Source organism: Nomascus leucogenys, chromosome 6 (assembly GCF_006542625.1).
Source record: "Nomascus leucogenys isolate Asia chromosome 6, Asia_NLE_v1, whole genome shotgun sequence".
Lineage (NCBI taxonomy): Eukaryota > Metazoa > Chordata > Mammalia > Primates > Hylobatidae > Nomascus > Nomascus leucogenys.
In genome coordinates, this window is record NC_044386.1 from 59,289,769 (window position 1) to 59,316,415 (window position 26,647).

At 51.5% G+C, this 26,647-nt stretch overlaps 1 protein-coding gene across 1 annotated transcript; it reads left to right on the forward strand.

Moving 5' to 3' along the window:
- PLA2G4D (phospholipase A2 group IVD) lies at positions 1-26,647 on the forward strand. Its single transcript, XM_030813798.1, has 20 exons — positions 1-142; positions 5,850-5,922; positions 6,114-6,250; positions 7,215-7,346; positions 8,039-8,079; positions 8,436-8,478; positions 9,812-9,875; positions 10,258-10,394; positions 11,203-11,313; positions 11,750-11,787; positions 11,970-12,105; positions 12,453-12,589; positions 13,819-14,041; positions 21,249-21,366; positions 21,731-21,868; positions 22,090-22,197; positions 22,324-22,518; positions 22,758-22,924; positions 23,547-23,733; positions 24,700-26,647. Exons 1-20 carry the CDS (start codon positions 98-100, stop codon positions 24,924-24,926), a joined length of 2,457 nt encoding a protein of 818 aa, XP_030669658.1. The 5' UTR covers positions 1-97; the 3' UTR covers positions 24,927-26,647.

Sequence of the window (26,647 nt, forward strand, 5' to 3'; positions counted from 1 at the left end):
ATGCTGGTCCTATCCCACTGGGACCGTCGCTGCCACTCAGCCAGAGAGCCAGCATCTTGGCAAGGGCTGGGCCTGGAGTGAAGCTGGAAGGGCTAGCATGGAGAGCCTGTCACCTGGGGGACCACCTGGCCACCCTTACCAGGTAACAGTGTCTGCAGAGTATGTGGGCACCAGTCAGGGCAGACCTGGGGCCAGGGTGCATTCTGGGAAGTGTGATAGCTGGAATCAGGGTGATTTCAGTCTCTGCCAGACTGGGCCAGAGGGCGAGGGAGTCTGAGATTTGGGATGCAGAGTGGGTGGGGGTGGGTGGGCAGCATTCATAGATGCGGGGGCTGGGAAATGTGAGTCTGGTCAGCAGAGCTTCCTCTCCCCACCACCAGTGACTGCAGCAGTGCCCTTAGGGACCTCCCCCCTACCAACATCGGAGAACATAGTGGCTGGGTGTGTCATAAAAGGAGACCCACCAGGCCCACAGCCCCACCACCACAGGCCGGCAGACTTCCTGGAACTGGCTGGAGCCCTGGGATCACCTTGTGTGTCTCCAGAGCTCTGAGGGCCCAAATCCCCATCCACTGCCAAGTATTTACTAGGCCCAAGAGCTGTGGGGCTGCATCCGGGCCAAGGAGGCCTGCAAACTGCTCGCCACCCCCCCACCCTCTGTCATGTGTTTCTCCAAAGCCCAGAATTTTCATCCTCTGCCAGGGACCACGGCCAGCAGAGCTGGCTCCTGAGGTCTCCCCCGGTGCCCCAGGTGGTGGCCAGGAATGAGGCTAAGTGTGTCAAGGTCACTCTCCTGAGGTCCTTTGCCTCATATGCAGACCTCGCTGGGCTTCTAGAGACCCAGGCCTGAGCTGGATCCAGACAAGCAGCTCCAGACTGGTGCTCCTGGAAGAGGCTCAGCCTGGGGCAGGGCAGACACTAAGGAGCCCTGGGGGAAGATGAGAGGGACGCCTCAGTGGAGGACCACGCTGTTGCCCCAGCCTGAGGTCAGGTGGATCCACCCACAAGTCAGACATCAGCGGACATGTGGATGTGGGGGAGTCCACGGATGCAGGCCAGTGGAGGGGCTGGCGGCCCTGGCTCCACCACTCGTCCCATCAGGAGCCCTGAGCCCAGAACGGCCCATTGTGGAGGTTTCTGAAATAATCCCCCCTTTGAACTCATCTCCCTGGCGAAGACTGTGCCCCTTCCGCCTTTTCCCTCAACCTGCTCTAGGTCTAGCTTCTAGGTAAAACAAAAGCCTAAGTGTCAGCGATTTGGGAGCCTCAGTCTGCCCCACACCTGGAAAGCACCTCGCCTCCAGCCGGCATTCACAGGACTGAGTCCCCAGGACCAGGTCCTCAAGCCCCAGCCTTCAAGTCGGTTCCTGCGGTGGGCAAGCCTCAGCAGCGGTTTAACCTAGCCTCATTCCTGCTGGAGCAGGGGCCTGGAACCTGCCCCAGAGCAGCACCTGGGCTGGCAGGCTAGGCTGGCCGTCCGGTACCTGTTCTGGAACGTGCCTGCCATGCGGTCCAGCAGACTCAGCCCAGCCTGAGGGAGGTGCAGGGCCTGGGGCTGTGCCCAGGGGTTCCACTCCTCTTGTCTCTGACCTCTTGCATTGCCCCACCACAGGGCACTGGTGCCAGCAGGGGACAGGGAGGGTCTGCTCATTTCCCTCTTCCTGCCGAACACCCAGGATCACGGACAAGGATACTCTGGACCCCAGCTGGGGAGACCCAACCCCCTTAAGCTCTCTTGGGCCACATCTCCCAAGATGGTCAGGGGGCAGCACAGAGCCTCTCACAAAACTTCCTGGCAAACGTGTGCCCTGGGCCTCTCCACTGGGAGCAGGATGGCCCAGAGCCTCTGGAGTCCCTGTGCATGATTCAGAGTGGCTGAGACCCTCAACAGGGAGGCATTCGGGGATCCTACAGGTGACTGGGCTGACAAATTTCCTCCAGAAGCCTCCAGGTTAGTCACCAATTAAGGTGGTATTTCAGATGGGAGGAGCTTTCAGAAGGGAATGTGACGCCCCTATGCCCTCAGGAGAAAAGATTCATATCAGTTAAAATGTCGGTTATCTCAGTAATCATATTAGTCAAATCTGTGACAAATCTATGAATATCTATTAGTCAAATTAGACAAATCTATGAAAATCTAGTGTCTAGATATCCTAGATATCCGTGGGGCAATGAGGGAAGAGTTGCATGCTTCTCCAAAGAAGCAAAAGTCCTGGGAAGGTAGAATAGACAGGGGTTGTGAGCTCTGGCCTTGAAGTTTGAATTCTAACTCTGTCCCTGCTAACTCTGTGACCTTGGGCAAGTTAGCCTCTCTGAGCCTCAATTCCTTCATGTAGAAAATGGGAGGAAATGGGAGTACTGTCTTTTGAAGCTGTGGGAGGATAAATAAAGTTACAATAGGTAATATGCTTAGTACAATATTGTCACCCTATAGAAAGACACGAGAGAAAATGATCTCTATGTTGTGTTTACTCTGGAATGAGAAGTGACTGTGGCTCAGAATGTGCCAAATGACAGGCCACCAGGGCAATGGTGAGGGAAGGGGAAAGGGAAGCTTTTACCGGAAAAAAGGGGGAGGCTCACAGAAACTGCTTGGAAATAGAGTTCATTGGTTCCAGAGGCTCAAAGCCAGAGTTGTCAGTTCATTGGTGAAGATGCTGTTACTGGGCTCGTGTGTTGTTTGAGAGCATCTTATCTGAATTACTGCAGTCCTTATGGATGTCTAGTGATGAACCTTGTCAACTCATTTCCCTGGCAAGGCTGTGCCCCTTCCCCCTTTTCCCTCAGCCTGCTCTAGGTCTAGGTCCCAGGTAAAACAAAAGCCTAAGTGTCAGCGATTTGGGAGCCTGAGTCTGCCCCAGACCTGGAAAGCACCTCGCCTCCAGCCGGCATTCACAGGACTGAGTCCCCAGGACCAGGGGCTGTGCCCAGGGGTTCCACTCCTCTTCTCTCTGACCTCCTGCATTGCCCCACCACAGGGCACCGGTGCCAGCAGGGGACAGGGCGGGTCTGCTCATTTCCCTCATCCTGTCAGAGAGGGACTTCGGCATGAAGGATGTGAAGCTGTTTTCTGTAGGGTTTGTAGGAAGTCCTTGGAAACAACTCTCATCTCAGACGTGTAAACACGAGCTCTGCTCTTTGATGTGTTCCCAGCCCTAATTTGTCGGGGTCTGACAAAAGTGATTTCATCTTGATATCTGCAACATTCACAATTCCTGAAAACATGGCAAATACTTAATAAACAGTAGTAGCAATAGCAGTTACCTAAAAACTGCTTACTTTATTCCTTAGCAGTCTGCAGGCATTAACATTTTAAGCCTCAGAATACTATGTGAGGTCAAAACTATTATTATTTCCACTACACATGAGGAAACAGAGGCACAGAGAAGTTTAGTGACTTGTCCAAGGTCACACAGCAAGTAAGTGGCAGGGCCAGGGTTTAAATCCAGACAACCTGGCTCCAGAGTCTGCCTTTAAGCCCCCGTAAAGACCAGTCATTGTAGTCATTGTCGCAATAATACCATGTTCTGGGCACTCCATGTTAGCGATGATCTTAGAGGTGGAGAGAATTGGGATTTCTCTCTAGGGAAAACAACCTGCCGGGGAATGGTGGGCTTTCTGAGGTTGAGAAGCTCTCGGTGATGGGAGGGAGAAATGAACCACAGTGCTTAAACCCAGGATGGCGACTGGCTAGACAGTGAATAACTGGGGCCATTTCTCAGTAGCCTAAGTGACTTTAGAGCAGCCCACAAGCTGTGGACCTGTGGAGTGTCAGCATGGCCCGGGGAGCAGGGGAGCGAGGCTGGGCTGCCTCTGCCCTTCCCCTGTCTTGTCTTGGAGTGGGACATTCAAACTCAATACCCTGCAGAGCCCCAGCATCCCAGCCATCACCTCCCTGTGGCCGGCAGTGGTGGAATCTGAGTGAGGAGAGGAAATGGAGCTAGATGTCCCAAAGTTCATGAAATCTCTGCTGCTGACAACCTCTATAAGGTTTAAGGTTTATAGAGTTGACAGGTTGCTGGTGCCACTGGAGTTAATCCCCAAGAAGAGAGAAACAAATCTACCTTGCTCGGGGAGGTCACGTGTGCTCTGCTGGGAAGCTGCCTGGAATGATAGGGACGTTGGCATGGAACCACAGAGAGGAAAGATGCAGGGGCAGGCCCACCAGGTATATGGCTTTGCTGTGGCCCATGGTCCTTTACAGTTTTTGGTGGGGAATGGAGAGTCAGGTCCCTGTGTGTGCTGAGCCAGCCCCTAGCAAGCAGCATCTGTGCAGAGCGGGGACCAGTCCTTGTGGGCACCGAGAACTTCCAACCACATACATGGAAGTGTGTCTGGTCACGGGAGAGCGCAAAGCAGGAAACAGCTCTGGTTTCACCACAACAGTCTCCCAGCTATGCGATGTCGAATGTTCACTGTGCAGACACTGCACTGGCTTTTGGCTCCCTCAGGGTCGGGGAGGAGCAGGTGAAGGGACATAGGGTCTGAGAAGATCGTACTTATTTAATGGGGAGTCTAACCTGGTGGCAGAGCTGCTGAATGGCAGAAGCCCCAGCATGGGTTTTTTTCTGGAATGAAGGTGGTCTGTGGGTTGTTCAGCAGGGCCGCCACACTGCATGGCTCCTGGGGTTAGCATTTCATAGGCCTTCATGTGCCTGGTGCCTCTTGGGGGTCCTGCCACCCTGTGGACCTGCAGGATCCCCTCCTGGCTGGGGCTCCCACTGCCCCACTCCCTGGCACCGGCAGTGCTCCTTCCTGACAGCCCCTGTTCTAACGGACCCTCTGGACACGGGCTCTTTCTGCTGGGGCCACGTGCCTCATAGGTGGTCCTCCTGGGAAGGCTCCCTTCCAAGAGGATGCAAGGCCAACAACCTTCCTTGGGGTCAGCCCACAGGAAAAAATGCCATTTGCCCTGCCAAACCCATTTGAGTGACCTCACATGAAAGGGGCTTATAAGAAACCTGTGCCAGATGCCCAGAAAAAGCCATGCAGCAGGGCCCAGGAAGAACAGAAACTCCAGGGCCCTCCTGATCGTGGCAGTGCCGGGGACCTCAGCAGTAGAGTGTGGGGACACCCCCAGTGCTCTGACCCCAGCAGGCCTCAGCCACGCCCCACTGCCCGTCTGCTTTCCCTCCTGCCATCTACTCTCGGCTCATCTTCCCCTCCAGCTTCTGCCCACTCAGCTGCTTCTCCCTCACACCTGGGCTGTCTGTGGCTGACATGGCCTCATCAGCATCTTAATACACAGTGGCCTTTCACCCACAGCACCCACTGCTCCCTGTGATGGCCGGATGCTCTTGGAGTGTCCTCATTCATACCCCTTACAGTGCACATAGCTGAGATCCAGGGTTGCACCTGTGGACTGGGCTGCCGAGGCTCAGCCTCCCTTAAGTCATGCGCCTGCTTCCTGTCCGGAAGGGCTGAGGGGTGGGCAGTGCTGGCAGCAGGGTCACCAAAGGTAGCCCTTGTTTTGCCAAAGGGCTGCCCTCCCTGGGAGCTCTGGGAATGGCTGACCTCTAACTGACCTCTGTGGTTGCCACTCCTTGGCCCTCACTTCCTTGCTCTGTCCACTACCCATGTTGCTCTGTTCCCGAAGGGGAAGGGGTTCCACAAATTCCACCCCTGGGTAGGCTGCTATTCCCTGACTGCTGCAGCCCAGAACCATGACCCCAAAAACAGAAGTGGACAAAAGCTCTTTGGTCCCCAGAGGGTGTCCCCGGAATGCCTGGCAGCGGTGTCAGCACCACCAAGTACCAGGAGAGTGGTGAGGGGTGTCGGCAGCCCGGGCTACAGCTCCAGGCATAGGGGAGGGAATGCAGGAAGGACTCTGGAGTTTGATTTTCTCTTCAGGGGGAGGCCTCTGCCTGCTGGCAGCTCACCGTGAGGGTCCTGGAGGCGCGGAACCTGCACTGGGCTGACCTGTGTGAGTAACAGCCCTGTGCGCTCTGTCGGGAGCAGGGAGGACCAGATTCCATAGGAAGGGCCAAGACGAGCGCCTGGGGGCTGGGCTGGGTCACCTGTGGTGACCGCCAGGGTCTTGGTAGGAAACTGGCGTGGCTCATGGAGAGGGGTGTGGGGAGTACTCCCTCACGAAGGCTTCCTTAACCTTGGCAGTGAGTGAGGCTGACCCTTACGTGATCCTACAGCTGTCGACCGCGCCTGGAATGAAGTTTAAGACCAAGACACTCACCGACACCAGTCATCCTGTGTGGAATGAGGCCTTCCATTTCCTTATCCAAAGTCAGGTCAAGGTGAAGGCCCAGGACTGCTGGCCACTCCCCTGTGAACAGGCTGGACACCCATTCGAGGGTTCCTGGGGTCGAGCATGCTTCCTCTGGGGCTGTCAGAGAAACTCTCAGGAGAAGGGGGTCTCTGTGCCCTGGCCTGTCTGTGCTGTGTGCGAGGGAATGTATGAAAGAATGAATGTGGTCCTTTCACCAACTGACTATGGGACTGACTCCCACAAGCTGGGTTCCTCTCGAAGCCCAGCTATGAAACAGAGACAGAAAGAGCCCCCTCCTGACCGGCTCACTGTGGGGTGAGATGAGACAATGCGTGGAAGACCATGAAAGATCACCAGCACATACCTTAGGGTGCACCTCAGGGAGCCAGAAAAGCCAGGGAGAGAGAGAGAGACACAGAGAGAGAGGAAGAGAGAATTATTTAACAGACTTTTATGTGTTTTGTTTTGTTTTTGTTTTTGAGACAGAGTCTTGCTCTTATTACCCAGGTTGGAGTTGAATGGCGTGACCTGGGCTCACTGCAACCTCCACCTCCCAGGTTCAAGCAATTCTCCTGCCTCAGCCTCCCGAGTAGCTGGGATTACAGGCACCCACCACCATGTCCGGCTAATTTTTTGTATTTTTAGTAGAGATGGGGTTTCACCATGTTGGCCAGGCTGGTCTCGAACTCTTGACATCAGGTGATCCACCCACCTCAGCCTCCCAAAGTGCTGGGAGATAATAGGCATGAGCCACCATGCCCAGCTCAGAATTTTATGTTTGATAAAAACAAAAATTAGAAGGAGGAAATTTGAAATTTAATAAGATTTCCTTATGTTTAAGTTTTACAGTTTTTTTTTTTAAATTTTGAAGCGCAGAAGTGTGGGGGCATAATGATCTTCTCTGACTCTAGACATCAAGTAAGGGCTCAACAGAGGTGAGCTACTCTCACTATGAGCAGGTAAAATGCTAAGTCGCTGTTCCTGGTTCCTAGAATGTTCTGGAGCTTAACATCTATGATGAGGACTCAGTCACGGAGGATGACATCTGCTTCAAGGTTCTCTACGACATCTCAGAAATCCTCCCTGGCAAGCTGCTCCGGAAAACCTTCTCCCAGAGTCCCCAGGTGGGTGGGTGGGTGGGTGGGTGGGGAAGTCCCCGTGGGCCCCACTTCTTCCGACTCCAAGCTGAGGAAGTTGCTATTTCTCCCACCTGTTGGGAGGTTGCTGGGGTGAACTCATTCACAGAAAAATCTAAACCCCTTCCAGAGATATTTGCATTTTAATAAGCAAGGAGAAGGCTTCACTTTACAGGTATAGGCTGAATCACCCAGTGGAGGAATTTTAGCCACCTGTGGCAGGAAGGCCACCCCTCAAAACACAGCTCAGCATCCGTCACTCCTGCTGGTGGTGCCAAGGCCTGCTTTGTGAAGGCCTCACCTCCCTTCCTGCTGCAGCCTGGGGGTGGGGACGGCAGAGTTCGGGGGTCTTGGCCCTCTTCAAGAAAAAGATATGGGTCCTGCACATCATGCCTCCTTTGGCTGTTCTCCTTGTCTTCCCCTTCGGTCTTGCCCAGAGTTGTGGGACCTCCAAGGGAGGGAGAACTGTTCTCTGCAGACTTACTAGCTGTGAACAATGTGGGCAGGTAGCCCATCTGGCCCCATACCTCGGTTTCCTCATCCATAAATTGGAAATAATTGTACTAACGTGCCTCCCTTAGAGACCACTTGAGAGGATGAGATGACACCTGTAAAAGAACTGTGTCAACTCTGAAGACATAGGTATGTGCTGATGACTTGCTCACCCTCTCTGATTTCAGGGAGAGGAGGAGCTGGATGTGGAGTTCCTGATGGAAGAAACGTGAGTAATGTCACACAGCCCAGGGAGTGTCTCGGGACTCAGGCTCTGTCTGAGGAAATGGCCCTGACCTAGATCTCCCAGTGGTCAGTCCAGCCTGACTGTCCCTCATCTCCTACTCCTACCAGAGAGGTCGGGAGTGGGGTGGGGCTTCTCTTAGGGAAATGCAGAGAGGAAGGCTGATGTTTTCTCTCCCTGTTCTCTCCCCTCCCCTCTCCTCCTACAAAGCATCTCCCCTTCCCCCTGAACCGAATCCAGGACTTACAGAGCCCTCAGCATCACCCAGAGAGACCCCACATAGGCGGGGCGGGGAGGTCAATGCAAGAAGTGTTTGCCTTTGCATGCTTTGATTTTTCCAGGTCAGATCGCCCAGAAAACCTCATCACCAACAAAGTCCTTGTGGTAAGCACCTTCCCCAGGCTTAGGGGAGGGGCCCCAGAGCAGACACCTGGGGAGAGAGGGCAGCTGCCTGGGGTGTGGACCAGCAGGGACAAGGAAGGGGCAGGGCTTCGTGGTAAAACCACCCCTAGCCTTCCAGCCAGGTGGTGACCTGGGGCTGTGGGTCTTGGAGGGGCCTGGAGCTAAGGGGCGCATAGAGAGAGGAGAGGCAGGGCTCTGCTGAGAGGAGGTTCTGGCCCACGGCTGTTCGGGGTGCTTCCGGAAGGTGTTTAGTCACCTGCGGTGAACTCATAGTTCTAGGGATTGACTGAGTGCTTCCCTGGGAAGTGGTGAAGAAATCAGGCAGGCCAGGCCCACCTTCCGGTTGTTCATGTTGAGGTCACCGAGGCTCAGAGGGAGTTCCCAGGGCAGTGTACTGCCAACCTAGGAGGATCAGAGGCTCAGGCAGCTCCTCCTTGGGACTGGGGAGAGTCCTGGTCAGCGCTCCTGACCACGGGCTCACGAAGCTGCAGTGGACAGAAATGGCCGCAAGGTGGCGAGCGGGCGACGCGCTAGATTATCACAGTGTCCCAGACCAGCAGCACAGTATCCCAGACCAGCAGCACAGACCTGGGAGCACGCGGGTCCAGGGTCACGTGCGAAGGCACCTAGAGCCCAGCATTTAAGCTCCCAGGGGCTGTTTGATGGGCGGGTATTACTTTTAAAAATACACATGAAAATAAAGTCAAGCCAATGGCACTGCCTCTTAGGAGGTGATGGAGACACACAGCAAGTGGGCAAATTCAGTGACTGTGTGCAGCGTGGGTGGCGGGCATCTGCTGGCATGCTTCACAGACAGCACACAGAGGCTCCCTTGGCAAGGCCACGGGGGCCTGGCCTTGTCATTGTCCCCCAGTTAGGCCACAGAGGACAGCCAGGAGATGTTCTGAGGGTTTCTCCGACGCCCAGTCTACCCTCCTGTGGGTGGGCGGCTTGCTTAGATTATTTGGAGTTGTGGTAGAATACTTCCTCCAGCTCCAAGCCACAGGGAAACAAGAGAAGAAACAGCTGTGTCTGAGGGCTGGGTACTCTAGGAGGTTTTGGGAGTTTGGCAAAGCCAGGAGAGCTGGAGGGGAGGTGTGGAGCCGGGGCCCTCCTGGCTGCTGGGGAATATCAGGTTCAGCAGCGGCAGAGGATCGGCGATGGGGTGAAGGGCCTCTGCAGCCAATCGCATCCTGAGCCCACACAACTCCGTGTGTGTGTGGTGGATTTGGGACAGTGGGGCTCAGAGGGTTGAGGTTGAGGGGACCTCAGCTTACCCTGCAGAGGCCCCTGCCCATGATGTGGTCTTCCCCAGGCCCGAGAGCTGTCATGCCTGGATGTGCATCTGGACAGTACAGGGAGCACCGCTGTGGTTGCAGGTGAGACCGGCTTGGAACCAGGCCTGGACTCTGCCTGGATGTGGGGGTGAGGAGGATTGCTGGGAAGCCTGCGCAGGGCGGGAGGCCAGCAGCAGGATAGAGCTTGCCTCTCCCTTCTCACCCACATGGCACAGAGAGCCACGCGTCTCCGCTGGGCAGGAGAGTCCCCTGACCTGGGGGAGAGCATGTTGCAGAAGGCAGGAGTCCGGGGCGGGGGGGTTGTGGGGCCCCGTGGGCTGGGAAGGGCCCTTTTCAGAATGCCGTTGACGATGGCCCAGCCTCCCGGGCATCCTCTGAGTCCAGGTGGTGGTGCTGCTGTCCCAGGTCCGAGCTGGGGTTCCGGGCTCTTGTTCTCATGCTAACCTGCCCACTCTCTCCCTAGATCAGGAGAAGCTGGAGCTGGAGCTGGTGCTGAAGGGGTCCTATGAGGACACACAGACATCCTCCCTGGACAGAGCCTCTGCCTTCCACTTCCACTACATGGCAGCCCTAGAGACAGAGCTGAGCGGGCGCCTGAGGGTGGGTCTTGGCTCTAGACCTCGTTTTCAATCCCAGGCTTGGGCAGCTCCAGCTGCTGCGGGCCCCTCCCTGCCTTCCCTGCCCACCAGGGCTAAGGCCCCTGTGACCTTGTCAGCCTCCCCTAGTTAGGCACCTCACTCTTGGCAGACACGGAGGATCACCAGGGGCCAGAGCGGGCATGGGGCTGCTGCACTATATCAGTCTTTGAATCCTCCAGCGGCCCCTCCAGTGATACCCTTAGAATAAGACGTGACATCTGTGCCCACAAGGCCCTGCACATCCTGGCACCCGCCCACCTCCACTGCCTCATTTTGTTCCACACTCCCCCCATGCACGATGCACCAGCCATTTTTGTCTCCTCTCTCATTTCCAATATGCCAAGTGCTCCCCTGTCACCAACTGGCTTCTTCTAAGCCTGCCTCCTCCTCCTTTTCCTCCTCCTCCTCCTCAACATCTTAGCTCAAATGGTGCCTCTTCAGAGGGTCCTCCTTGACCCCCACCTCAAGTAAACCCCAGGCACTCCACCTTTGGTTGCATTAGAAACTGTCATATCACACCACTTATTTCCTTCACGACACTTACTAACATCAGTTCATTACCCATGTCTTTATAAATTTATACATGCTATTCAGTGAGAACAATGCCTTTGTACTACATAAATATTAGCTTTTATAATTTTATAGTTATCATTATGATACTTATCAATATGATAATATTCTGTATTATCAGGGAGAGACTGTCTGTCTGGATTACAGTCTAGATACTTAGTAGGGATTTGTTGAATGAATGAATGATGCTTTCCTTTCAGAGCTCCACAAGCAGTGGCTGGAATGGGGACAACTCAGCTGGGTACCTCACTGTGCCCCTGAGGCCCTTGACCATTGGGAAGGAGGTGACCATGGATGTTCCTGCTCCAAATGTAAGTGGCCTCAACTGGATGGGAAATGCCAGTAAGAATGAAGATAAGGCTGGGCTCTGTGGCTCAAGCCTGTAATCCCAGCACTTTGGGAGGCCGAGGCAGGCGGATCACCTGAGGTCAGGAGTTTGAGAACAGCCTGGCCAACATGGTGAAACCCCATCTCTACTAAAAATGCAAAAATTAGCCGGGCATGGTGGCGCATGCCTGTAATCCCAGCTACTCAGGAGGCTGAGGCAGGAGAATCGCCTGAACCCAGGAGGCGGAGGTTGCGTTGAGCCAAGATCGCACCATTGCACTCCAGCCTGAGCAACAAGAGTGAAACTCTGTCTCAAAAAAAAAAAAAGAATGAAGATGAAGGGGACCAAGTCCCCAGGGATACCCATGTACTGCTTAGGGTCTAGGAGGGTCTGAGCAGAGTCTCTGGCTTTGATTTCAGGCCCCAGGACTGAGGCTGCAGCTCAAGGCAGAGGGCTGGTAAGGGACATTCACATCTGTGGGGATAGTGAGAGGCGGGCATGCAGGAGGGGAGGGCTATGGACAAGGGTGGTCCTTGAGATTGGAGGAGGGGGCTTCTTTGGCAGCTCATTGTGGGCTTGGCCAGCCAGTGGCTGAGCTATGCAGGTGTCCCCTGACCCCTGGATCCTCCATTGCCACAGCCCTGAGGAGCTGGCCGTGCACCTGGGCTTCAATCTCTGTGCAGAGGAGCAGGCCTTCCTGAGCAGGAGGAAGCAGGTGGTGGCCAAGGCCCTGAAGCAGGCCCTGCAGCTGGACAGAGACCTGCAGGAGGACGAGGTCTCGGGGTGCAGAGGGATGTGTGTGCAGATATCCTGGACTGGCCATAAGGGAATACCTGATTCCTATGCCTCTCCAGAAACTCCAGTCAGTGGAGAGTGGGCATGTGTGTGGAGATACAGGAGCATGGGTGGGCTTTGTGGTTCTAACTCCCTTGGGAGCTCCATCCTGGGCTGAGAGCCATTGCTTCCAGAGGAGGGCTGGACCCAGCTCCAACCCTGACTCTATCAGGACCCAACTATGCGGTCCCTTCCCTGGAGACAAGAAGCAGGGCGGGGCCCTGGGTGAGACAGGAGGCAGCTGGCCCCTCTCCTTGTTAATCCAGCCTGTGTCTGTGTGTGGTCCAGGTACCCGTCGTGGGCATCATGGCCACAGGAGGAGGTGCCCGGGCCATGACCTCTCTCTACGGCCACCTGTTGGCCTTGCAGAAGCTGGGCCTCCTGGACTGTGTGACCTACTTCAGTGGCATCTCTGGCTCTACATGGTGAGGATCCTGGGGGACTGGATGGCAGAGACGATCAGGGGCCATAGCGGGGCAGAGTGGGCACCAGAGGGACACTTTGTGTGGGGAGGCCAAGTAGATGTGAGCATTGTGATCTGATGGGTGCCAAGCAGCTTTCCCACAAGGAAGAAAACAGACGTTTACAGAAGCCCTGCTGTGGGCAAGGCGGCGCAGAAGGTGCGTTACGGATGTTACTGAAAGGCTATGAGGTAGCTGACTCAGATGCAGCTGGGTTTGAGTCCCGGCAGCACCACTTACTGGCTGGCTGACACTGAGCAACTTATCTCCTCTGATTCTCAGTTGACGCAGCTCCAAACGGACAATCATAGCACACACCTCGTGGGAGTGGGGTGGGGGGATCACCCAAGTAAAGCACTTAACTTAATGCCCAGCACAGCCAGGAGTTCCTAATTGGTAGCTCTTATCTTTCATTGTTATTATTGCATTTAATCTTCACCACACTCGAGGTAGATTCCCTTATTGTCCATTTAAGACTGTGTAGACATTGAGGTCGAGATACTATTTTTACCTAAAGATAGCATTACCTCCCTACGCCCTCACCCTGCAGCACGACGAGGTGCAGCATTCCGCTCTTAGAGATTCATTCCTTTGAGTCTTATTGAAATGCGACTTTAAGGAGTAAAAGAAGAGGAAACTCCTCAGAGGAATTTAGGTGACAGCTGTTGACAAGCAGAGCGTGAAAAGGCTTCAGTACAGGACCATGAATACGGGAGTAGGGTCCAGAACTGGGCTGTCCAGTACAGTAAGCCACTATGGTAGCCACTAGCCACATTGTTTATTGACCACTTGAAATGCAACCAGTCCACACTGAGATGTGTTATAAATACACAGTGAATTTGGAAGACTAATTTTGAAAAAAATAGAAATTACATCAATAACTGTATTTATTACTTGTCGAAATGATATTTTTGAATATAGCGAATTAAATATTAAAATTAATTTTTACAGGCTTGTGTATCTTTTCAATGTGGTTACTAGGAAATTTAAAATTCCGTGTGTGGCTCACATTGTATTAATATTGGACAGCGCTGATCTAGAAGGAGAGAAAGCTCTGAGACCCATTTACCAGATCCGCAGAGCCTTGGCGGCAGGAGCCACGTGTCAGGAGAAGCTGCCGGGTGGGAAGGAGGAGTTGCGGCGCCCCATGATGGGCCTCGGGCTCCTACTGTTCTGTCCCCTTGTTCTCCCAGGACAATGGCCCACCTGTACGGGGACCCTGAGTGGTCGCAGAGGGACCTGGAGGGACCTATCAGATACGCCCGGGAGCACCTGGTCAAGAGCAAGCTGGAGGTCTTTTCCCCAGAGCGCCTGGCGAGCTACCGCCGGGAGCTGGAGCTGCGGGCTGAGCAGGGCCACCCCACGACCTTTGTGGACCTGTGGGCGCTAGTGCTGGAGTCCATGCTGCACGGCCAGGTAGGGCGCCTGCGCACGTGGGGGAGACGCGTGTGTGCACCGAGGGAGCGAAGGCAGGGCTCCCAAGCAGCTGACATGCGCATGCGCATTTCCTGCAGCGTGGAAGAGCCCGTGTTTTAGTGTCTGCCTGACTGGAATGCTGCCTTTCTGAGTTAGCAGATTCTTTAATTAATCGCTTTAAAACAGAAATTTCTGGATCTCCCAAAAGCTGGGAATGAGTCAATGTCAAAGTCAGTTAAGCAAACAAAGCTTTTGTTTTGAATGGGTAAGATTGCTAGAGCCGTTTTTATTTATCCTGCAATATGAAATTTACTGTTCTTCTTCATCTTCAGGGTAGTGTTAAAAGCACAAACTCTGGAACCAGATTGCCTGGGTTCTAACCCCAGTGCCTCTTACTAGCTGTGTGTCCTTAGGCAAGTTACTTAACCTCTCTGTGTCTCTGTTTTCTGATCTGTACAATGGGGATAAGACTAGTTCTTAAGTCATAGAGCTGTTTTGAATACTCAATGATACCTCACCATAGAATAAGCATTAAGTGTCAGCTATTATATTTCTTTAGTATCAAGACAAACAGCTTCAAGACAAAACTAAACATACATTTTTTTTAAAAATTACAATGCTGCTTGAGAGAAAGCTTAGTAAGTTAATTGCTGAACTTTACACAGATACAATTATTAAAATCAGCTATTTTTTCATGCTGTTGTTTTACCACACATAACTATCTGAACAAAGCTTCAAAAGCATTTGAAACAATGAAAAGACAAAAAGTATGGAATATATTAGTAGCAGAAGGACTCATCTTTATCTTTGGGTCAGGGGTTTAATCAAGTATGATTATCATGGGAGGGGAGGAAGAAAACTTCGTTAATGGGTATGAAAATAAATTTATATAGAAGGAATTTAAAAAGAATGATTATCATGTAAACTAACCAAAAATGAATTTGCCTTCAACTTTTTTCTTTAAATATTATTCTTACTGGTTAAGTATAACAACACTGCTTAGAAACTACCATCCTTATTTTTTATTAGCTATACCTATTTATTATGCAAATCTCAATCTTTATTATTTACTATGAAAATCTTCACACTTAAGACATTGAATAAAGCATAATGACATAATGAATATGCATGACCTTACCAACCAGCCTATGAAGTGAAATGTTACAGATACAGTTAAAGCCCTTTGTATACCCTCCCCAGTCTCATTTCCCTCCTGCCCCAGGGGCAAACACCATCCTGAATTTAGGTTTATCATCATGTTGCAGGGCAAGGGAGCCTCAAAACTGGGGTTCCACCCATGGAGGTTCTTGGTGTCCCCCAGGAAGAAATTCAAGGGTTAGCTGGTGGTAGAAAAAACAGCTTTATCAAGGGCACAGTGTTACAGCTCTGTGACTGCTCCTGCAGAGCAGGACCACCCATCAGCAGTGTGTCCAGAGCAGCAACTCAGGGACAGTTCCACAGTCACATTTATACCCATTTTTAATTACATGCAAATTAAGGAGTAGGTTATTCAGAAATTTCTAGAAAAAGGTGGTAACTTCCAGGTTGTTGCCAGGGAATGAGTAAACTGTCATGATACTGGTAAGCATGTCTTACAGAGAGGTGCTTTCAGCCCTTCCCTGTTTCAGCCAGTCTCCAATCTAGTTCCAGAGTCAAGCCCCGCCTCCTACCTCATTCCTGTCTCAGAGATTAGACACTCCTCCTTAATCTTAACAGGGCTGCAGAAGGGTAGAAATCTGTCTTCTGTAACTGCTTCCTGCTTATGTTATGGGCGTAGGCCCTGGCCAAGCACCAGAGGAGTGAAAATCTCTGGATACCCGATCTAAGGGGCCCATAGGCAGAACACTTTAATTCTCCTGGTCAGTAGGCAGGATGGATTGGAAGCCTTATGCCAGCATTGTCTTTACCTGCAACTATTGTAATCTAAAAGACACAAACTTTACTAAGAGGTTAATCAAACAAGGGCCAAGGATTAGTAATAACAAAATAGCTATCAAAGGTCCTAGGAGAGGTAAGAACGAGGTAAGACTTGGGAAGGCATTTTTGATTATGTAACCAGGGCACTGATCCCAACTATATCTGTTGATGTGATGTATCACATTTATTGATTTGTGTATGTTGAATCATCCTTGCATTCCTGGGATGAATTCCACTTGATCAATGGTGAATAATCTTTTCGATGTGTTGCTGAATTTCGTGTGACAGTATTTTGTCAAGAACTTTTGCATTTATGTTTATCAGGAATCTTGGCCTGTAGCTTTCTTTTTTTGTGTGTGTCCTTATCTGGCTTTGGTATCAATGTAGTTCTGGCCTTGGATAATGACTTTGGAAGTATTCCTTCCTCTTCAATTTTTTGGAATAGTTTGAGTAGAATTGGTATTAGTTCTTTAAATGTTTGGTGGAATTCAGCAGTGAAGCCATCAGGTCCTTGACTTTTCTTTGATGGGTGATATTTTATTGCTGCTTCAATCTCATTGCTTGTTATTGGTCTGTTCAGCTTTTCTGTTTCTTCATGGTTCAATCTTGGTAGGTTGAATGTGTCCAGGAATTTATCTATTTCTTCTAGGTTTTCCAGTTCACAATATTTTCACATATATATCCTTAAGAAAAATATGATATTATTTGCATTAACAATTTTGTGCAAGTCTCCTTGTACACCAGCGTTAGAGATTCTCTAAGCCTCCAAGATACATACCCAGTAGTTAAATTGTTGGGCCACTGGGTTTGTGCACCTTCAACTTTCCTAGCTATTGCCAAACCATTCTCCAAAGGAGTTATGTTAATTCATACTCCCACTACCAGTGTATAATAGTTGCTTTTTCTCTATATCTTGGGCAGACTTTTAAAGTTTTGTTTAACTATGGGGTGTGAAAGGAACATTTATCATAGTTTTGCATTTCTTTGATTTTTAGTTAGTTCATATTTTTAGGTATATTTATCATTTGGGCTTCCTCTTCCATGAATTACCTATTCAAACCCCTTTCCATTTTCCTGTTTAATTTGTCTTTTTCATATTGTCTTGTAGGAATTCTTTATATATTCTCGATGTGAATCCTCACCAGTTCTAATGGTTTTAATGCATAATTTCAATATAATCTAATTTATCATTCTCCTTTATGGTTTGTGTTTTGGGGAGTCTTCCTTTTCACTCTCCCAGAGTTATAAAATATCTTCCTATACATTCTTATAAAATTTTTTCAAGACTTATTTCTTACTAATAGGACTTTAATCCACCAGGAATATAAATAGGAATTTATCTCCAGGTATCATGTGGATAGGGATACAATTTTGTTTTTTCTCACATTAATAACAAATTTTCCCAGTCTCATCTATTAAATTTTTTCTCCACTGATCTGCATTGCTAATTCTGTCATGTATCAGGTTTCATGTATTTTTCATATATTTATATTCCTGGGACTCTTCCTGAGTGCCCTATTCTGTTCCAACAGGACAGATTCTCTATCCCTATGCCAACAGCACACTGACTAAAGTTTTGTGATAAATCTTGGTATCTGATAGGCCAAGTTACCAGTCCACTTGAATTCTTCTTCAGAGTTCTCTTGGCTGTACTTACCCCTTTGCTGTTTCTATTCCTTCCTTCCTTTCTTCCTTCCTTCCTTCCTTCCTTCCCTCCCCTCCCCTCCCCTCCCCTCCCCTCCCTTTCCCTCCCCTTCCCTCTCCCTCCCTCCCTCCCTTCTTTCCTTTCCTCAGAGTCCTGCTCTGTCACCCAGGTTGGAGTGCAGTGGCACAATATCGGCTCACTGCCACCTCTGCCTCCTGGGTTCAAGCGATTCTTGTGCCTCAGCCTTTTGCATACCTGGGACTACAGGCATGCACCACCAGGCCCAGTGAATTTTTGTATTTTTAGTAGAGATGGTGTTTCACCGCTTTGGCCAGGCTTGCCTTGAACTCCTGGCCTTGAGTGATCCGCCTGCCTCAGCCTCCCAAAGTGCTGGGATTACAGGTGTGAGCCACTACGACTGGCCTGCTGTTCTAATTATATGATAGAATCACCTAGTCGTGTTTTGTGATAAATGTTGTTGGGATTTTTATTGAAATGGCATTGAATTTATGAAGCCAACATAATTACTAGAAATATTTTCATTTTATTACTATGTGCTGTGTAGTCGTTGGATCTACTGTTTAAGTTCATATTCAGTTTTGATGGTGTTGTGTTTTAATAACTGACTTTCTTACCAGGTGGCAGCAATTAGTTACTATAGAATGGGAGAAACTTGTTTTAACAGTTCACTTTACAAGGTGCTAGAAAATGCAGTTTGATCCTAAGCTATAAAGCAGACTTTTATTTAATTACCATTGGATCCTCCAGTGATGACTTAATGCATGGTTTTATGTGTAAGCTTTGTAGACATCTTTTAGAAGACAATTTTTTAATTGTTCACAAAAATAGAAATGCTTGTGGTATTATTAGACACCTATATATTCTTAAAAATGAACCTGGACAACATAGTGAGACCCCATCTCTACAAAAAATTTAAAAATTAGCTGGGTGTGGTGGCGCACACCTGTAGTCCCAGCTACTCAGGAGGCTAACGCTGGAGGATAGCTTGAACATGGGAGGTCGAGGCTGCAGTGAGCTACAATCATGCCACTGCATTCCAGCCTGGGCTTCAGAGTGAGACTCTGTCTCAAAAAAAGCACCTATGCTGTTTTTAAAATTTTGTCCCAATATGAAAGGTTTTCAATTTATCATTTTTTTTCTTCTGGTTATCATACCTTACCTCTTAAAGCTAACATTCATTGTAGACTTTACAAAATAATGTTTTATTCAGGCAATTTTAGTGTTGATTTCTAATTTTTTAAAGACTTTAGATAAAAACAGGTATTTATTACCTCCATAATGTAATAATCTAAAGTACCAAAAGTCACTTTACAATGTCAGAAAATATAACTCCATTTATGACAAATCACAATTTCATTAATATTAATAAATATCATACCCTAAAACTTTGCTCAGAATGACTTTATTAGTCTACATATATCTCTAATATTGATTAGGTTTTTATAAAAACCCACTCGTAAAATACACTAGCTATAATCCGTGCTTCTCAAACTCTCATCTCTTTGAAACTTTTTTCTTCAGTCTTTTGCTGGCAAGTACCGAACTGCTTAGAAGCTGCTTATCATTCCTCAAGGAGAAACTCAGAGTGGTTCTCTTATCCTTTCCTGAGTTAAGAGCTGACACACTTTCCTTCCCTTTAGTCTGCATTGCCGGTACTGCACCAAGCTCCAGTGTTTCCCACGGGACCCTCGAATCATCAGAGTGGTGTTCTGCAGGGTTGGGGTTACTCGCTTGGAAACTGGGGGGTTAGAGACTGAGAGTCCTGCCGCAGCTTGCTGGTGAGCCATTAGATATGCCGGGTGGGTACTCTTTCAGTAGATGGAGGGGTGTGCTGACCTTTTTCCAGAACTTTCCCTAGGGCATAAATTGTGCAACTGTAGTAAAAGGACACATTTTCCCTTGTCATATGTATCAGAAGAGCAACAGAGTTTCTAAATAAAAAGATTTTGAGAAGGGATCACGTACACACATTTGTACCTAAGGACTGACTTGTACATACACCACCACCATCAGTGGCAGGGGATTGAGCCCTATTTAGAGATTTCCTGCAAATTCCCTATAACTCATACTGGGGACCATTGGAAAATGGGGTGGAAAGACGACTGTGGTTGACACATGAGTGTTCTCATCAGGGACAGAAGAGCTGCCAGCAAGGAGGACACACACACTGGGTGTGTTGGGTTTTGCCATGGATGTGGGAGAGGGACCCTCCTTGGGTAGGCTGGGTAGGAATCCTCACACCTGGCTGGGCATCAGGATCATCTGAGGGTTTTTAAAAGGCAAACTCCAAAGTGACTTCTGACAGGCTGATTCTCAGTGGAGACCCAGAAGTCCGCATGCTTCACATGCTCTCACGTGCACACATTCACTGAGTCAATCTGATGATAAGGGCTGCTGTGGCAGGCTGGGAGCCTCTAGAACTAGACACTCTTCCATCTTGGAGAGCCCAAAGGAAGGATGACGTATTCGTGGTACATGTATTGCCCAGCAGAAACAGCCCAGGGCTGACGGCATCAACCTCAGCTCTGGCAGCAGAATCCTTCCCAAGGTGGTGCTCTAGGCAGGCACCACCATTCGCCTTGCTGGTGCTTGGGAAGAGCTCTATTTGCAACTCTAGCTCAGCATAGAATGAGGCCTTTCTGTTCCCTTACAATTCAGGGAGGCTCTGTGGAGGCTCCCCCAAAAGGCAAGCTATAGTCGTTGCCATCAAAGAGCTTGGGCCAGGCATGGTGCCTCAGCGCCTGTAATCCCAGCACTTTGGAAGGCCAAGGCAGGTGGATTGCTTGAGCTCAGGAATTTGAGACCAGCCTGGGCAACATGGTGTAACTCCATCTCTACAAAAAATACAAAAATTAGCCAAGTGTAACTTGTAGTCCCAGCTACTCTACTCGGGAGGCTGAGGTGGGAGGATCACTTGGGCCTGGGAGGTGGAGGTTGCAGTGAGCCAAGATTGCACCACTGCACTCCACCCTGGGTGACAGAGTGAGACCCTGTCTCAAAATAAAATAAAACAAAGACAGAGCTTGGAGCTCTATTGAGGAGGAAATTAAGAACAGAAGGCAAGAATAAACAATGGGGTACAACCTCATGTTATGCAAAGCAAGAAAGAAGAGGGATGATGAGGGGGAGGTAAGGATGTCAGGAAAGCATTCGAGAGGGGCTGAAACTTGAACTGCATTAAGGTGAACCTAGAAGAGGGGGCAGTCCATCCCCTGGCATAGGTTGCAGTATATGCTAAAAGGGCATTGCTCATCCTTTCTGCAAAGCAATACATGGGTGTGTGCATGTGTGCTTGTGTCTGTGTGTCAGTATCCACACCCACTTCACCCTTAAATCCACGAAGATGGGCCTGGAAGCACTGCTGGCATTGTGGTCCCTGTGAATGGCCCTCACTGGAGATTCACAGTACACAGCCTGCATGCCCTGTCCAGTGACCCTGCATCTAGGGCTGGTCAGAACACAGGGGCAGGAGTGGAAACTGACCCACATATGGTCCCCAGACCCCATGGGAGGAGCTGCCTCCTCACCCCCAGCGTGGTCCCCCATCCTGCCCCTGTCCTGGCGGAGCCGCTGCCTCCAGGGTACTCCCAGCCTCACTTAGGCCCTGATGCCCTCTGGCCCCAGGTGATGGATCAGAAGCTGTCAGGACAGAGAGCCGCCCTGGAACGGGGTCAGAACCCTCTGCCCCTCTACTTGAGCCTCAATGTCAAAGAGAACAATCTGGAGACACTGGACTTCAAGGGTACAGTTCTACCTACTCCCCCTACCACATACTCCACCCCCCAAACCCTCTGCACCCCGAGAGCCCCCAGAGAATTCACGCTGGAAGCTCCGCACAGATTGCCCAACCTTCTGGAAGGGCAGTGGTGCTGAGGGGCTCAGGGCAGCTCTCTGTGCTTGGGAGTGGGGAGTGCTTGAGGGTGTGGACCAAGGGCTGGGAGGGGTGTGGTCAGTCCAGGACTGCACGTTCCTCACATCTGCTGCGTTGGTGCCAGGCACAGCGGGGCTCAGGTCTGCTGGGGGCAGGGGCAGTATCTTTGGCCAGAGCTGGGGGCTCCCGCAATCGACTCCCCTCACACTCCTGCCTCTCCTTCCCACCCCATTAGAGTGGGTTGAGTTCTCCCCCTATGAGATCGGTTTCCTGAAGTATGGGGCCTTCGTCCCTCCTGAGCTCTTCGGCTCCGAGTTCTTCATGGGACGGCTGATGAGGAGGATCCCGGAGCCCCGGATCTGCTTTCTGGAAGGTGAGGGTGGTAGCTCTGAAGGCCCTGGGCAGCCCTGGGCCAGGTGTCTGAATGGACATGGGTCCTGTAGCTCAGATGGGGCAGAACCTCAGGATGAGGGGAAGGGGTGGCGGGGTGGTGCATTGTAGGGGTAGCCCCCGCCCCACTCCCATTTTCCATCAGCACCTGAGGGTGGGGCCGCTGGCTGGGGCCTGAGGCTGACCTCTTTTGGTGTTCCTCAGCCATCTGGAGCAACATTTTCTCCCTGAACCTGCTGGACGCCTGGTATGACCTCACCAGTTCTGGGGAGTCCTGGAAACAGCACATCAAGGACAAGACCAGGAGCTTAGGTGAGAAGGGCAGGGGCACTGAGGGGCCTGGGATGACGCCGTTCCTTTAGACTGCTTGCGGTGTGCGGTGTCTGAGGGGAAAAAATGAGGGGAAGAAGGGACCAATGTCTGTTTCTCTGGCTTCAGAGAAGGAGCCCCTGACCACCTCGGGGACCTCCTCGTGGCTGGAGGCCTCGTGGCTGCAGCCGGGCACGGCGCTGGCCCAGGCATTTAAAGGCTTCCTGACTGGCAGGCCCCTCCACCAGCGCAGCCCCAACTTCCTCCAGGGCCTCCAGCTGCACCAGGACTACTGTAGCAACAAATACTTCTCCACCTGGGCAGGTCAGGGCCGTGGCCAGGGGTCCCTAGGTCACAAGGTTGGGCCTCTGGGTGGTGTGGCAGGGACTGGCCAAGGCCTAGGAGGTCAGCATCCACTTCTGGGGTGTGGCCTGGAGACGATCCCCTTGGAAGGTCCTGGGGAAGGGCTGGGTGGCATTCAGGGAGGGACCCAGAGGAGAGAAGGGGACATGGATGACCTGTGGCAGGGTGGTGGCCTCTGACCATCCTGTGATTCCCACCAGACTGCCCGCTTGACTCCATGCCCAGCCAGCTGACCCCCCAGGAGCCCCGGCTCTGCCTGGTGGATGCCGGCTACTTCATCAACACCAGCTGTCCCTCCATGTTCCGGCCGGGCCGCAGGCTGGACCTCATCCTCTCCTTCGACTACTCCCTATCTGCTCCCTTCGAGGTACCCTGGTCACCCCAGGGGAACCCCTCTGCCCAGCCAGGCCAAGCTCCAGAGGCTAGCAGCAGGGCCACTGAGCCCCTGCCCCACACCGCCCAGGTCCCGAAGGGAAGGAGAGGTGTCAGGCCTTGATCTGCTGGCTCCTGCCAGGGTCCTTAGGTGGGAAGGCTATGGTGGTGCAGGGGCCTTGGGCTCCCAAGACAGGTGAACAGGGAGGGACCTCCCCACACCTACTCCAAAGAACAGCTGGACAGAGCTGAGAGGAGACCCTAGCATCTCCATGTCCATCCCCCAGACCTCCCCTGAGACGCTGTGCCAATGTGGGTCCCCTCTCGGCTCTGGGATTTGAACAATCCAGCAATAGCAATCCAGAGTTGGGGTTTGGGGGGCTGGGGGGTGGGTCTGTACCCCACCTAGAGATTTTAACCAAACAACATTGCAGACCACCAGAGTCCTTGGACTCCCCCCTGGGTCTCCCTCCGAGTCACTCTGCAGCTTGGCCTGGCCACAAACAGGACAGAGCCAGGCTATTGTCTTGACACTGAAGCAGCTGGTGTGGGCTGGAACTGGCCCAGCATTGACCTGGGCCGGGCTGGTTCTCTCCGGGCCACCTTCTCCCCACCAGGTGCTGCAGCAGACTGAGCTGTACTGCCGGGCCCGGGGGCTGCCCTTCCCCCGGGTGGAACCCAGCCCTCAGGACCAGCACCAGCCAAGGGAGTGCCACCTCTTCTCAGACCCTGCCTGCCCCGAGGCCCCGATCCTGCTGCACTTCCCGCTGGTCAATGCCTCCTTCAAGGACCACTCAGCCCCCGGTGAGACAGCCCCTCCTGAGCACCCAGGCTGCCTGGCCCCTCAGAGGCCTGCCCTGGGCCCCCTGGCTGCCCAGCAGAGGGAAGGGAAACGAGTCTGCCAGGAGAAGGCTTCAGGCTAGGCCCATCCAGGCCCACCCAGGCCTTGGAGCCCACCCTGGCCTCCTTGCTGATGCCCACATCCCTGCAGGCCCTCTGTTTGCAGGGTCGCTGTGCAGGGGTCCCCTTTGTCATGATGCCGGGCTCCTGCGGCCTTCGACTTGCCCTAGTACCCCCAGCTGACCGGGCTCCTCTGCTCTCCTGCCCTGTGGGGGACTCAGTCGGCCTCTCCACCATCCTTCCCCAGCCCAGGCTGGGCCCCTTCTCAGGGAGCTGGGCCTCTCCTCAGGGGCTCCCGAAATTTAAACCCCTATCACATTCCTTCCTATCCTGTCTTCTCACCAACTGGTCAGAATTTTATTTCCTTCTGGTGGGAAGAACTCATTGCTGCCTTTGTGCGATATTCCCAGCTTTCTGGTTCCCACCATCATTCTAGATCTCCCAGCTTTCCTCTGAACATGCTCAGCCCACATCTGAGAATTCTAAAGAACCTTCATCTCTCAGCAAGTTCTCACTGCCCCCTTGCTTCCACCGTGAGTTCTAAGAATCCATTCGCAAACCCAGTTGACTTCCCCCTTCTGGCTGTCTTCACCTTGCCTCGAAGCGATGTAGAGACATGTGGGGCTGCCTGAATAGCCTAAGGGGTGTCATACCACAAGGCAACGAAATATGAAATTGTATTTTCTACCATCAAATAGTACGCATCCAAAGAGCACCCTGCCACCCACATTTACATTCCTGGGCAAAGGACACAGAGAGCTGGGAGGAAAGCAGGGGCCCCTCCAGCAGGGGCAGCCCTCCCTGTGCGCCGCTGCCAGGCTGTGGAGGCCCCAGCGTCCTGCTCCTGACACCCCTCCCACCCCTGGGCAGGTGTCCGGCGCAGCCCCGCAGAGCTCCAGGCTGGCCAAGTGGATCTCACCGGGGCCACCTGCCCCTACACCCTGTCCAACATGACCTACAAGGAGGAAGACTTCGAGCGCCTGCTGCGGCTCAGCGACTACAACGTGCAGACCAGCCAGGGTGCCATCCTGCAGGCCCTGAGGACTGCGCTGAAGCACCGGACCCTAGAGGCGAGGCCTCCCAGGGCACAGACCTGAGGCTGCTCAGAGGCCCCAGGACCCTGAAGGCCACAATCTGACCCTCCAGGGCCTGCGGGTGTAACCTGATCTGCAGCTGGGCTCAGCCATAGGCCTTCCTGGTTGGAGTTCTAGGCTCTCTCAGGCCTGGGTGGCCTCTGTAGCTGGTCTTACTGCCCAGAGGGAACTGCACACGCAGCGTTCTCTCTTACGTTCATGGCTGGCTTGAGAGGAGTTGAAAATAACTTCGCCAGGCCAGTGTGTAGAACAGCTGGTCCAGCCAGACGGACTTTCACACCACAATTACTTCCATGCCTGAGCAGAATAGATTTGAAGTGCAAGCCGGAGGCAGCAGATCAGGAGTAGGGACAGGAAGGACAGGGGATGCCTGACCTGACAGGTGGCTTCAGGCCTCGGGAATCACAAGACATCCTGAACACATTGCCTCCTCATCTTCTTCCTGCTCCTCCACCTCCTCCTCTCCTTGTCCTTCTCCTCTTTCTCCTGCTTTCCGTATCCAAGTCTTGTACTTGTTTAAATTTATTCCTAAATATTTTATTATTTTTGATAAGTGGAGTTACTTTCTTCATTTCATTTAGATTATTCATTGCTATTTTGTCAAAATACAATGGATTTTTAAATGTTGATCTTGTATTCCACAATCTTGCTGAAGTTGTTTACTGGCTCTAATACTTTTGCAGATTTCTTAGAATTTTCTGTAGACAGATCATGCCGTCTCCAAATAGAGATGGTTTTACTTCTTCCTTTCTGATCTGAATGCCTTTTATTTATTTTTCCCAATTGCCCTGACCAGTACAACGATGAACACACGTTTCAAGAGCAGACATCTTGTCTTGTTCCTGACACTGAGAGGAAAGCGTAAGTCTCTCACCATTTAGTGTGATTTTAACTGTGGGTTTTTCTTAGACATCCTTATCAGGTTGAGAAAGTTCTCTTTTATTTCTAGTTTATTGAGTGTTTTATGATGAAAGGGTGTTAGGTTTTGTCAAGTGATTTTTCTGTGTCTATGGGCATGATCATGTGGTTTTGTCATGTATTTTATTAATGTACTCTATTGCATTAATTGGTTTTTGGATATTAAACCAACTTTGCATTCCTGGGGCAGTTTCCATTTGATTATGGTATATAAACCTTTTTGTTTATTGCTGGCACATTTCTTTTTCTTTTTTCTTTTTTTTTTTTTTTTGAGACAGAATCTCATCACACTCTGTCACCTAGGCCGAGTTCAATGGTGCAATCATGGCTCACTGCATCCTCAACTTCCTGGGCTCAAGTGATCCTTCCACTTCAGCCTCCCAAGTAGCTGGGACTACAGGCATGTAACACCATACTTGGCTAAATTAAAAAAAATTTTTTTGTAGAGATGAGGTCTCACCATGTTGCCCAGGCTGGTCTTGAACTCCTGAACTCAAGCAATCCTCCTGCCTCGGCCTCCCAAAGTGCTAGGATTACTGGCGTGAGCCACCACGGCCAGCTGCTGGTACATTTCTTACCTCCCTCATGCAAGGGTAGTGCACGCATACACACGCACACACACCTGGCCCCAGGCGGGGGTTGCAGTGAGCGCTTCGGAACAGACCTTGGCTCAGGGACTGCCCTCATCTGATGTCCTTTCTCAGCTTCCTTCCCTGTGCCTCTTCTGCATTTGGCTTTATTTTGATTCTTCACTTTTTCCATTTTATCATGGACTCTTATTTTTTTAACAGTGATATGGGAATTGA

Excerpts from the sequence above, each read along its gene's own strand:
- PLA2G4D (XM_030813798.1), top strand. The coding sequence starts at position 98 with ATGGAGAGCCTGTCACCTGGGGGACCACCTGGCCACCCTTACCAG. Across the intron at positions 7,347-8,038 it reads CCTTCTCCCAGAGTCCCCAG|GGAGAGGAGGAGCTGGATGT; the intron begins GTGGGTGGGTGG and ends CTCTGATTTCAG. Across the intron at positions 12,106-12,452 it reads GAGACCTGCAGGAGGACGAG|GTACCCGTCGTGGGCATCAT; the intron begins GTCTCGGGGTGC and ends TGTGTGGTCCAG.